General features: G+C 49.7%; 4 protein-coding genes across 4 annotated transcripts; all 4 read left to right on the forward strand.

Moving 5' to 3' along the window:
- Positions 1-187: 187 nt before the first annotated feature.
- DEU56DRAFT_880172 (uncharacterized protein) lies at positions 188-2,017 on the forward strand (the record flags this gene model as incomplete). The annotated part of the gene is made up of 5 exons (XM_041356081.1): positions 188-362; positions 517-1,066; positions 1,119-1,452; positions 1,510-1,901; positions 1,963-2,017. The coding sequence occupies 5 exons, from the start codon at positions 188-190 to the stop codon at positions 2,015-2,017; spliced, it is 1,506 nt and encodes a 501-aa protein (XP_041213240.1).
- A 3,874-nt stretch (positions 2,018-5,891) lies between these two features.
- On the forward strand, positions 5,892-7,980 carry DEU56DRAFT_752366 (uncharacterized protein; the record flags this gene model as incomplete). The annotated part of the gene is made up of 3 exons (XM_041349624.1): positions 5,892-5,999; positions 6,072-6,380; positions 6,433-7,980. The coding sequence occupies 3 exons, from the start codon at positions 5,892-5,894 to the stop codon at positions 7,978-7,980; spliced, it is 1,965 nt and encodes a 654-aa protein (XP_041213241.1).
- Positions 7,981-8,923: 943 nt separating this feature from the next.
- Positions 8,924-11,684, forward strand: DEU56DRAFT_778050 (WD40 repeat-like protein). The gene is made up of 13 exons (XM_041351807.1): positions 8,924-9,202; positions 9,485-9,641; positions 9,714-9,763; positions 9,816-9,933; positions 9,988-10,046; positions 10,115-10,337; positions 10,397-10,475; positions 10,529-10,554; positions 10,600-10,728; positions 10,781-10,949; positions 11,002-11,073; positions 11,131-11,407; positions 11,462-11,684. Exons 1-13 carry the CDS (start codon positions 9,093-9,095, stop codon positions 11,601-11,603), a joined length of 1,611 nt encoding a protein of 536 aa, XP_041213242.1. The 5' UTR covers positions 8,924-9,092; the 3' UTR covers positions 11,604-11,684.
- On the forward strand, positions 11,685-13,302 carry DEU56DRAFT_778053 (uncharacterized protein). Its single transcript, XM_041351808.1, has 5 exons — positions 11,685-11,858; positions 11,912-12,094; positions 12,163-12,283; positions 12,339-12,743; positions 12,794-13,302. Exons 1-5 carry the CDS (start codon positions 11,808-11,810, stop codon positions 13,207-13,209), a joined length of 1,176 nt encoding a protein of 391 aa, XP_041213243.1. The 5' UTR covers positions 11,685-11,807; the 3' UTR covers positions 13,210-13,302.
- Positions 13,303-13,305: the final 3 nt, after the last annotated feature.

Genomic DNA, 13,305 nt, shown 5'->3' on the forward strand with positions numbered 1-13,305 from the left:
GGCTTTTCTTAGAAGTACTGTTACGCCACGAGCTGGAACTCCATTCGATTTCTCAAGTTCTAGGCTCGAACCTTCCAAGTCGGTCATAGGTAGGCTGGTCCAGTCAATATTTTGAAAACCAGCAACGTTGCAGATAGAAAGCAATATTGCAACCTTGGAGATTCGACCAATTGGTCGAAATCAAAACATGACAGACGCATCTCAAGCGGCCTCCTCGACGACAAGCTACCCGACAAACATGACGAACCTCACAGATTTACAGCTGCGACAAACCATCACGCAGCTCTCCAACGCAGCCAACAACCCCACAAACCAGTTCCAGCACTACGTCTCTCCCGCACCCCAACAATCAACATCCAAAGGTTCGTTCGTTTCCTTCTCTCATCACATTCCCTCCTCAACTGAACAACAACAACGCGCCAGCTTACCTGAAAAATGTTCACACTTGGTCAACGACCAATCCGAACAAGACTACCCGTGCTCGACATCGCACCGCAAAGACTACTGCCCCACCAGTCCCACAACCGATCGTCGCCGCGCCCACGTATCAACCGCCCCCACAACCAGTCGCACCCACACCAGTCGCTCCTCAGCTCCCCCCTAACCCACCCCGTCACCCACTACCCGTAGTCTCCCAAGCTCTCCACTCCACATATGCCTCCCGCCTACGCACAGGAACGACTCTCCTCGTCCAACCCATACTCACGCAGCCCTCTGGAGCAGCAGCCGGAAACACGCGAGCGTCCACCCGCCGCGGAGGCATGATCAACTACGCCGAACCAGGCTCAGGCGACGAGTTCCCAGACGCTGGTGCTCTCGAATCTGACGACTCTGATTTTGTGGCTAGTGGAGGCACGCGGACGACATTGAGGACGCGGCGAATGGGAACTGGCATGTCGGTTTTTCACTCGGGCAGTGGGATGTCCACCCCTCAGCCCCAAGCACAAGCGCGCTCTACACCAATGCATAACGACAGGGGAGAGTTGGATCAGAGCTATTTAGGCATGATTCCTCCAAGTCGATTTATTAAAGCAAAACCCGTCGCTCCGACTGCACATGAATATCCGTGCGTACTTTTACTGCTATTGGGTGGTCTCGTAAATAACGATTGTGTACAGTGCGGTGGATATGCTTCAGGCACAAGCACAGACGCGCGCGTCTCTGGTGCCTATTCGGGTTGAATTTGAAACAGATACGCTCCGAATACGAGACTGCTTCGTTTGGAACTTGAACGAGACGCTCATCAAACCTGAATCGTTTGCTAGAGTATTCTGCGCAGACCTTGACCTGCCTGCCATCCCATGGGTGGATACAGTTGCCAACCAAATTCGTGCACAGATCGAAGACCACGAAGGCGTTGCGTCGATGGATATAGGTGTGGACCATGCTATGGATTTGGATCCGCATGTTGAAGGTGGCGAGGAGGTTGCTGAATGTCGTGTTATTCTGAGCGTGCGCTTGTTTTCTTATTATGAATTTGGTTTGGTTGCTTCATTGAGGTTTTTTCAGATTGATGTGCAGATAGCGACGTATCATCTACTCGACCATATAGAGTGGGATTTGCTTTCACCCCTGACGCCTGAAGCATTTGCTTCGCAGCTCTGTACTGAGCTGGGGTTGTCGGGAGAGGCGCTGCCGCTCATAGCCCATGCGATCCATGAAGAGCTTATAAAGCACAAGAAGGACGCTATCGAATGGGGCGTGATTGGTGGGGACAAGGAAGCTGAGGGGATGAAAGACAAGACGGGGCTGGGTATGGGTTGGGGAAGGACGAAGGGACCAAAGGTGCTGCAAAGCGTATGGAGAGAATGGACGGAAGCAGAAGAATTCAGAACAAGGTTCGAGGTCCTGACGGCAGAAGAAGTAGAGAGGCGAGAAGTGGAAAAGGAGAGAGCCAGCAGGTACGTGGTATCGCCAACATGCTATCTGTCCAATCACACTAAGGTTGGATCTGAATCACAGACGGTTGCGTCGCGAGACATCGAAATTCCAAACGACGAGAACGAGACGACGGTAATCTGTGTTGCGATAATTATAATCACATGAAAAATTACTTTATTCCTCCATAATGGTCCATTGAATTCTGAATTGTCTCTTATCGTCTTTTTACAATTGCATCCGGCCGGCGGTCGCTGTACCTTCTGGATGTGCTGTTTTGTTGACAGGGAGTAGCACGATAAGACCACGCACCCAGATCTTGACGGTCGATCCATTCATTTCTGGCTCCACGAATACTCCACGACAACGGTGCTGCTGGGGGGCCAGTATTGCGCAATACCAGGCTGTTCTGCGCATTGCGTTGACTGCCTGCATGTGTGTGCAGGGTGGTGCTTAATGATTGCTATCGGTCCGTATCTCTACGTAACCTCTGCATATGGTATGTATGTAGTTTTGACAACTCTACATACTCTTGATCAAAACAAATTTGAATGATAGCTGATTTCATATCGATGCGCAGAATCCATCATCCAGAATTCGGGATCTACGTGGTATAATACAAATATATATATGATATGTATCTTTTTTTTTGCGCCTTTTGGAAGGTGTACCCGTATGTTATTTCGTTAAAATGCCAAGTAGTGTCTTGGAACGGTAATGGCGCGCCGGCCGGGCCTCGTACTAGTGTGATGCCTATGCTCCAGACCGATCGATCACGTCACGGCGTATGCAAGTCACCGCAGTTTGGGGTAGATAAGGGCGACACCGCCTCGTCCTCACCCCATGGCACCGCAATGAGTGCTTTTGCACAGGTTTCGGCTTTCCATGCTCGGACAATGTTCAAACCTAGGCCTTAAACCTTGATAAGTTTTCAACTCCACTAACATGTGTTGCATCAGAAAAATTTCGAGTTCATGTCACATTGTGCGCATGTCTCGTATTCGTCGGGGCTGTGGTCGGGTAACATTCATATGCATATGATTGTCCATTCCCAACCGTCGGTTCCGGAAACACAAAAGCATTTGAGGAAGCAAAAGAAATAAAAAACTTGGACAGAAGGTGGACCAGTAAAACCCCTATGTCACTAGGCAGACTCCATCACATCATGATCATTGTGAAGGCAACTCATCTCGACATCTGCTCTAGATGAACTATCATGACAATATATTAGCTCGAAATCACGACTCGGGCTATGTAGGGAGACTAAATAGAACAAAAGGCAGTGGTTTACGTTGAGCTATCATGACGTCGACATTACAGTAGTTACTCTCGGACTCACACGAATCATTACAATTGAATAGGTCCCTCGAAGAACATATATCAACGTCGTTCAAAATCCCCGAAGGTCGGTTCGTCATGATGAGAACTCGAGGCAACTACTAAGAAGCGTCTCGTACCATTAAACAACTGCGTGTTTCGAAACGAACGTGTGTGTTGGAACGAAACGTGTGTTTTGATACTTTTTAACTCTATAGGCCACGGCGCATTAGATTGGGGAAGATGCACGGCTGTCGTCATATAGTCTCTTGCCGATTCTCCATCAAGGGCTCCGAGATCCTTCGTTTCCCTCTTGGCCCGCGGATAATGTCATAGCGAGGAGCGTTGGGGCAAGCCGAATTCAATTCATTGTGTGGTGGTTGCATCCCATACTTTCCCAGATCCAAATGCGCGGTTGTCGTCAATATCAATGGTACGTTGTCTAATCTCCTCCAGGGCCTCCAGGTTCATTTTCCTCCATATGAGCTGGGGGAGAAAACCGGTGGTTCGGAGCCTATTTTTCGTACACCACGTCATGTTATGTTTATGCGCGTTTTGTTTGTACAATGTGAACGATTCACGTCATGCTGTCACGGTCAATTATACAGCGTCATCACGAGTGAGAACGTGGAGAGACACGCTATGCTCGCGACGAACGATCAAAGGGAGTCCTTGTACTGGATGTCCTTCCTTGTCCTTCCCGTACGTTCCCGTTTGTCTTTGTGTGGTCGTTAATGTTGCGCTGTCGGTTCTCCTTTAAGGCCTCCGAGACGCTTCATTCATTTCTCTCCAAGCGCGGATAATGGAATAGCAAGGAGCGCGAACGCAGTTGCTGGCAGAGTGGCGTGGTGAAACCTGTGGAGTGGGCATGATGGTGAGCATGACTATGTGATCATATTAATTGAGGTGAGTGCCATGGGGAAAGTGGTAGCCTACATAGCTTTGCTTGAAGTTTAGTCGAGATTTTGTCAGCTCCGAGTCGCTGCCTCGGAACCTCAGAAAACGCACCGCGCCACTCCCTTTGTAAGAAATGGCGACCAGATATTGAGCAAAAGACAAAAACTAGACAGGCCGACTGATCGTACGAATGTTGCAGAATTGTTTCTCCAGATAGCACAAAGGTCGAAGCCTCCTCGTTGTAATCACCAATATCAATCGCATTCCACAACCATAAGTATTCGCATATTCGTTGTCAACCCTTCGAGTTAACAACACCATTCTCGTGTTAGGATACGCAGATAAGGTGAGAAGGTGCGCGTGCGCCGAAACTCTGAGAGGCGTCGGTAGTATGTCGGTGAGACAGATCATCACATATGAGGGGGTGAGAAGGAAGCGCGCGCCCTCTCAGATGTGTCGGTAGTTTGTCGGAATGGCCATCCGCCAAGGCATGAGGAGAGCCTTCGGCATGTGGGGGGAGCCTTTCGGCATGTGGAGAACCGTACGTCACGTATTTTCCCAGTATCCAGCACGCAGGTGCATAGTCATCAATATAAAACGTTGCGTTGTAGATCTCCATTGAGGGTGTCCGAGACGCGTCCCTACGTGTGGGCAGTGTCATAGCCTACCATGAAATCGATATTCTGGGATGATGTACTAGTGGCACATTACGCTCATTGCGTATACGAGAGATGACGTATGGGGAGGTTTACGTAGGTTGTTTTTCCCAGATGCGTGGTCGTCAACGTTGTGGATGGAAGTCTGAGAGTGAGTCTCCTTTGAGGATTCCGAGATGCTTCATTTCCCTGCACGCTGGGAATAAGATCTAGGCCTTCGAAGGGTGGGAATGATAGGATGATATGTGGTATGGACCACCCACGTGGACGTCTAGGCTGGGAGGGGGGATGATTGGCAATGTTGCCTTGTCAATAGCCCCGGGTCTTTGGTTTCTGCCCCCTTTGAGGATTCCGAGAGGCATCGCGGGGATGATGGGTGGGAATGAAGGACATTGTGCAGCATTATGCATTGTCCCGGCATTCACGGCAAATGGTCGGGGTCTTGTTGGGGAGGGGGATTGTTACAACACGACAAGCATACAAGTGGGACGCGACCTCGGTACTTCCAAGTTCGATGCACGTGGCAGATTGATAAAGGAGTTGTCGGCGGACTGGGAGGTTTGAAGTTGAGGGTTATAATTAAGGGTAAGGAATGATTTATTTTTGACACGTCGTCTCGATAGCGGGGTTGATGCGGACTGACGTCGAGCAAGCGTTGTGGCGAACGGTCACTAGGAAACAATAAATAAAGGAAATCAATACGCCAAAGGGCGGAGTGCACCGCCCGATGGCGGCCGAGGAGGTAGTTTTTAATTGAAATAGGTTAGCTACGTGGTGCTAGCTGTTCATGACAACGTTGAATTAGAACCGGGGTAATCCAGATAACGATAAGGTGCAAGGCGGAGATGCGGGGTGATTATATAATAAATCTTAAATCTAAGATAACATGTCAATTTATAATTTTTTATTGTTCATTCTTTATAAACGTACAGGATGGCAGCACTGGTTTAACCGAGAGAGCGTGATTCCACGTTGTTCCCCTTGCACGTTTCATCCACACTCCATTCCAGCCCTTCCTCCCTCCTACCCCGGACTCCTCGCAAAGCCGTAATTCACTAGTAAACCCCCCAATTACATACTCAAGCGCCTACTTATACTCCGAGCCTCTTTTTTTCTTTTCTTCCATCACTCATCCCAACCACAATGGAGACTCAAGTACCTGCACCCCCATCCCATGATAAAGTCGCTCCTCGTCCTTACAAATGTCCTTATCCTCTATGCGGTCGTGCTTTTAGCAGGCTCGAACACCAGGTAAATCCCATCATCTTTTTTTTTTCATACTCCCGAGCAACGTGCTGATCTCATATGATCGACCACTTCTAGACCCGTCACATTCGCACTCATACAGGCGAAAAACCCTTTGTCTGCACTTTTCCATCTTGCGAGAAGCGTTTCTCTCGCTCCGACGAACTCACAAGGCATTCTCGCATTCACAACAACGACAATTCCTTGTCTGGCGCATCAAATGCCAAAGGTAAAGCAAAGCAAAAGGCCGATATCAATATCATAGATGACCCCGCTGGCCCAGGCATCAACCTACACTCCTTGTCTCGCTCAGACCCCCGCATACAAGAAGGAACTTCTATCAGAGTAAAGAAGAAGGCCCGAAGTAGAGCGAATAGCGATGACGAGGTATGTTCCATCTTCTCTGGTTTATGTAATCAAACTAACCCTTTTATCGTAGGCTGAATCATATGCCCGCCCCACTTCGCTATCCTCTTATGAGCCTTCTCACCCGAGACGCTCCCAGACTCATGTCCCGATTTCATCAAACCCTTCTGCTTTCTCCGCTTTATCCAGTCTAGCAATGGACGAGCTTTACGCTCTCGAACGGGAAGAGGCTCTCCGTCGCGCAGAATACGAAGCTCGTCACGCAGAAGCCCTTCGCCGTGCAGAATACGAAGCCCGGAACGCCGAGGCAATCTACTTCCGCGGACGCCCAAGTAAAAGTGCTTCCGCTTCCCCCGTTCACTCCACAATATCCCTCAAGGGCGCAGGCGCTGACGGCTATTTTGGTGTATCTAGCACTCGTGACTGGAACGAAGACGAAGACATCAGATCTTCCGACAAATTCACCCGTGCAAAAAGAAGAATAAGCGGCCCTGCTTGGCAAATGACTCCTATGCCACAAGACCCCCGCTCCGTCCCTGCACTTCCATCATTCCATCCTGAAGCTCCGAAACCCCGGACCCTGACTGCCCCACTGCATTCCCTCCATCCCCCCGCTTATCGTCATCTCGTAACTCACGAAGATTCTCCTTCTCCTTTGAGTTCAGATTCCGACTCTCACATCGCCGCACAACACCCACAACCTCGTGCAACATATCCTGGCCCTGCCGAGTTCTCCCCACCCTCGGGAATCAAAGCAACAGAGTTCACCTTTACACCATCCACAAGCCCATTCCTCGGCCCGCTTCGCACACTAAATCTGCATTCAACAAATCCATCCAGGGCCCCATCACCCATCTCGTTACCGCCCGCGGATGTGTCTATCAGCCCTATAGACGAACCTAGCCACACATCACGCCAACGCTCTCGGCGTTCCAGCATCGTCAGCAGTCCCCCAAACCGCGGTGGCTTTTTCCCAGCTTCCCGCAAACAAGGCTCATTCGAAGGACCGATACCCCACGTCCGCACATACCCCGGCCAACTCTCTCTCGCCGCCCAAGCCTCTGAGCGCGGATTACATAACCTCCCAACGCCCCAACTTTCAAGTGGGCCTAGTAGTAGCGGGAGCAGCCCAAACAGCTCTACGTACCCACTAGTAGGGAATGGGATGTACACCTCCAAGCCCGTGTTCGACAGCAGTGCGATCACGATTAGCCCGTCCAATTCCAGACCTGGTTCGCCTCACACGCACCCCAACCACCACCTCGCATATTCCGTACGCATGGCGTTCGGAATGACGCCCATCCACCCTAGCCACCCACCCCGAAATACAAGCTGGCCGAATTCGCATCATTTGAATATGAAACCCAAATCTCCTCCGAGTGTGTTTTCGTCGAGTTCGGTGCCGGCTTCGAGGAGTAATTCGCCGCCTATCACGTTGCCGCCTTTGAATTTGGGTGGTGGCGAGGTTGAGAGGGAGAGTGAGGTGCTTCCGATGGATTTGGATGAGGATGAGAGTAGTAGTGATGAGGAGGGGACATTTATGAGTACTGGTGCGAGGAGGGGGAAAGTTGAGCTTCCAGGTTTCAAGGAGTTTGAGGCTGCTACGAGGTCTGGGAGGTGATGTTCCTCATCACTCCTTTGTTTTTCTCTGGTTTCGTTTTGTTTTCTGCTCGTCGGTCGTTGATTGATTCCCAAATAAACAATCTACCCACAATTCCACTCCCCCTGCTCCATCCAACATCCAACAATCCACTCACTTTCTTAATACCTTATTCCCTCTCCTTTTTCATCTCACTCTCAATGTTTTCAAAAACCCCACATAGACGACCCTTGCGGGGGTTATAGATGCGTACATAGGATCAGGTTATCTTGACATGTAGGAAGTACATTAGTATGTTTTCGAGTAATTCCTTTCCTCTTTCTTTCCCTTTCTGTGGTCGCGGTCGTCATCCCTGTTTCTAGATATCTATCTATCTATCGAGTACGTGCGTAATGCACTGTTATATAGTAGTTGTATACTCTGTTGTTGTGATATCGTGTATGTAGCATTGTATGCTTGTGCTCGCGCTCGCGCTCTTTTTTTTGGTGTGAGGCGATGTGTGATTGATTGATCGGTGCTGGGCTGCGGACCCACGGAGTTAACGACGAGTTTTTAACTCACCGCCACCTTCGAGTTAAAAACTAGTTTTTGAAATTTTGAGTTTTGGTAACACCGTGCGACGATACGAGTCATACGACGCTCGAGCTCGCTGGTGAGGACAGCGAGCTCAGATACTCGCCCAATCCTTGACCCTTTTCACTAGTTCTTTTTGAGGGACATAAATTTGTTACTTGTAACTAGTTAACTCTTGGACAACACAACCCTTCTCGCCCTGCATGAATGCATGACAGGAATTCTCAAAAAGAACTAGGCAACAGGGTGAAAGATTGGGCGAGTATCGAGTTCGCTGTCCTCGACAGCGAGCTCGAGCGTCGGCGCGGTACCAAAACAGGAAGTCACGCTAACCCAAAAGCATCCTGATACGTCTCGGCAACGTGCGTCGTGTGTGAAATAGTTGAACCCGATCCGCTACAGCTGTCCTTGTATGTCATACCAGGGCTAGCTTATTGCGTACACCGGAACTGCTTATTGTGTACACCCCAGGCAGTGCACCACAGCGCTCCGCATTGTCCGTAATATTGATGACCCCTCAACGCGCCCGATATTGATGAAACGACAAGACCACGCGCATAATGCGTCACTACAAGTTCTGTCCAACGGAATCATTAACCGCCCGGTCTATCAATATCGCGAGGAAGGATGTTTTGAGGCGGTTTTATGAGCATGGGTTGCCGTATTCTAGGTAAGCTGTGTATGACCCGGGTGTGGGCGCCTTGGAGTATGTGTGGTGTGTGGTGTATGGGCGCCTTGTGCGGTGAGCGTGTCCTTTGTACGTGTCTGTGCGCGGATCACATTTATCGGCGTTTGGTATGTGCGTGGCACACGCTGCCACTGCCATTGCCATTGCCACTGATACATCGTGCCCACCCCAGCGCTGGTGCCGGCGCTACCCACATCATCATTTCAACCACCCTAGCATCACGATAATAATAACAATAACATCTAATTCTAACCACCCCCACAGGAAATTAACAGCCCACAAATCATGCGTCAACTACCTCGCTTTCTCGAGGCACGACGGTAGATGGCTCGCGAGCGCTGGAGATGATTTTCGCGTGTTGCTTTGGGATTTTAGTGAAGTGGATGTGGTGCGTCCGGCGCATGCTTTTGCTGGGCCTAGTGTGAGTTTTTGTGCGTGGTTGTCGTTACTAAGGGTCACTGATGCTTATGATTATGGCTGTGGTGGTGGACAGGGAAATGTATTGGCGCTTGATTTTTCGGCTACAAATCAGTATTTGTATAGGTGAGGATTCGTATCACGTCATGGGTGTTGTACTGACGAGCTGTGATGGTAGTGGGGGAGCGGATAATGTTATTTTAAAGTACGATGTTTCGACGTTGCGGGGGGTTGGCAGTAGCAGTGGTGATGGGAGAGGTTCGTCGTCTTTCATCGAACAGTACGGGGATCACGACGTAAGCATCCCATTCCCGTTCTTATTAAACTTGGAATGACGTCAAGGAGCGTAGGATAGTATTCGAGCGCTTACATGCCATCCATACGAAGATGAGATATTTCTCAGCGCCAGGTACGTCTCCAAACCCGTCCTAATTCGCACCCGTATCCGAGTCTGAATCGGCATGTGCATGCTCACAGCGAAGACGGAAAACTGGTACTGCACGATGGCCGCGCGGGCGGCAGAATGAGCGCGGCGCAGGGGACGCTTCAACATACGGCTGAATTCACAGGCGTGCAACATCATCCGGTTATGGAGCATGTTTTTGCGACTTGTGATGTGCATGGGCAGGTTTGTCTTCGGGATACTCGGATGGCTTTTGGGCCGTTGTCTGGACGGTCGAATGGTGGGATCGTGAGAGTGGTATGTATGTTCCCTTGGTGGTGCTACTGTTGTGAATTGGTTCACGAGGCGAATGATAGTATAACACGAAGTTATCAAGAAAGTCGGCGAGTTATCTTAGTAATCCGGAGAGCAGTAGTTTGACTTTTGATCGTGATGGTGAGTGTGTCACTCCCATGAGTTGCTTTGTGCTGCTTCATACTCTTCTCCAGGAAGCAAATTGGCTGTGACGTTCCTTGTAAGCTTCCCCTTGCAGTCATTATTTTCTCTCATCATGCTCTAGCACTATTACCCGACGGTATATGCCTTGTCAGATCCACACCCCCTGGCTATATGCACAGGCCGCAATGCTCCTGATGGAACCCCCATCTCTCCATCCCAGCGGACATACACTAATTCATGTACGATGAAAGTGTGCCGCTTCGTTTCTGTGTTAAGATTTCACATCAGCTCACTTCATCTAGTCGGGCGCGTTTGGTGGTCCTGGGATGGATGAAGATGATATGTACGGCGCTGGGTCTGATGATTTCAGGGCTTATGTATGGAAGATTCCTCCTTTGCTCACTTTGCAGGGGCTTAGGAAAGAGATCACCCCTCATGAGTGGTACAACCATGAATGGCCGGATACTGTCGGTGAGCATATATTGTGTATGTGGGGGCGGAATTTCTGACGTGCAGGTACTAGCGTTTGCGGAAGGCAAGTGGGAGAACAGATACGTGCCTTTTGAAATATCGACGCCGTTAGCAAGACTAAATGGTATCTATCTATCATCACGCTCGGTTTGGGGATTTCGTCGCTGACGATCAATTGAAGGGCATAAATCAATCGTAAATTCTGTTGCGATCCATCCGTCCTTGCTACATATCGTGACTTCGGGTGTTGAACGACAAGTTATGCTTCATAGCCCTACACTTTCGTCGCCTGCCGCTCAAAATCTTCTTCCTACTCCATCGACCGTGAGGACGCTTCAGCCGCAAGATCTAGCAGCGCAAAGAACGTTCCTGAGAGCACTTTTTGGGCCGCATCCGACGCTGCATGAGGAAATTGAGGATGATGAAGGAGAGGATGAGACGATCTCGCTTTTTGATCAGTAAGTCCCTTTGCCTCGGTATCAACTGTTTCTCATACTTATTTGACGTGGTAGTATTTTGAGAGAAGAGGGCGAAGCAGACGTGTTTACAGTGAGACGTTGGGGAGAAGATTCAGGAGATTCAGACGATTCAGATGATGAAGATGAAACGATGATCGATGTCTTTGATACCTCTGATTCTGATAGCTCCCTATAGTTCTGGGTCCAGGCTATGGTGGCAGTGCACTATGGATAAGCGCCTTGTTGTGTCAGACACAGCTTATTTCCATTCCGCGATGAAGCTTCTGAAGTCTAAAGCTGTTCCAGCGCTTTATGTAGACACGTGCAGCGTGCTGTGTTCGCTGTTATCTTGTTCTTTCTCTAACCCTACCGCCATCGTGAATATCGATTTCTGCGTATAATGCCTGCGTACGACGTTAGGGATTCTAGCATTGCGCTTATAGGCTCCGATGTGAGTTTCGGGAATCGCTTCGTTGGCGCTTTGAAGCTTGATGTCATGCACAGCTTGAAAGACGCGTCCGCGAGCACGCTGGCGCTAAGGAATCAGCTTGGGTGAAAGCTGGTGTGATACCTGGTTTTCAGATCTGGAGGGTAGAGAAGTTTGCTATCATCGATTGCAGTGACTGGGTGGCGCATGAGAAGAATTATGGGACTTTCTACGATGGCGAATCATACATTGTCTTGCATGTGAGTGACGATTGGGATTGGGACGATATGTGCGAGTGGGCCCGAGTTCTTATGTTTCTTTCACGCAGACGTACCGACCTGATGGCAAGGACCAGGCACTCCGCTACGATCTGCATTTCTGGCTAGGAGAATATACGACTCAGGATGAAGCTGCCATGGCTGCATTCAAGGCCGCTGAGCTCGACGAACGTAGGTTATCCTCTCATATATTCTAGGCACGAACGATGTTCAAAATACCCATCAGACCTCGGAGGCAAAGCGACACTATACCGCGAAATCCAAAACCACGAATCCCCTCGATACAAATCCTATTTCCCACACTTCATGATCTTGCATGGCGGGGTATCGACGGGACATCACAGTGTCCTCACGATGTTGCCTGAAGATGAGAAGAAGATGTACACGATGGTTACGACGCGGCACAAGGTGCTCAAGACACGATCAGCGGACGGGAAGCAGCTTATAGTGCGCGAAGTACCTCGCGAGGGGTTAGTTATGCTCCAGGGAGTCGTCTATGTACTCGACAAAGGTCCCCTCTTCTGGCAATTTAACACGAAGAAGAGTACTGCTTGGGCGAGGTACAAGTCAGCTGAGTACATGATGTATATGGGACAGTGGAGGGTTCCTCAGGCTAAATTTCAAGTGTTTGGTGAGTGTATTAGTCGACTGATCTGCGATTCGCTAATAATAACCATGCAGACGAGGGGACTTCGGACGAACAAGAGTTCCTTCAAGCAGCAGGAATCACGTCTCCTGTAAAGGACGTGCCGTTACCGCCTGACGAAGGGAGTCCGATCGATCCCCCGGTGTTGTACAAACTGAACGAGGATGCCAATGGCGGGCACGTCGTCGCTGTCGCTGCAGAGAGGACTTCACTTCAGTCTGATGGTGTTTTCATCTTGGATGACCATGCATTCCCAGCGGTTTACACCTGGCTGGGGAAGAACGTACCAGAGCCTCAACGAAGACTCGCGCTGCAGTACGCTCAAAACTACCTAAATGATAAACATGCGAAGGAGGGAGAGCATGTGGAAGTAGCAACTACTTTGGTGAAGGTTAACGAAGAAGTGGAGCCAGCTTCATTCTTGGAGGCATTTAATCCGAGAACCCTGTGAAGCAGGGGAGTGCCTAGTTTTCATTCTACGATGAGATAGTGTACATATAACTAGTATAAGTGTCGACATGTCCAACAATGTATGACAACCTGTAGT

This window comes from Suillus clintonianus (assembly GCF_016758775.1).
Source record: "Suillus clintonianus strain FC179 chromosome Unknown DEU56scaffold_8, whole genome shotgun sequence".
In the NCBI taxonomy this organism is placed as follows: Eukaryota; Fungi; Basidiomycota; class Agaricomycetes; order Boletales; family Suillaceae; genus Suillus; species Suillus clintonianus.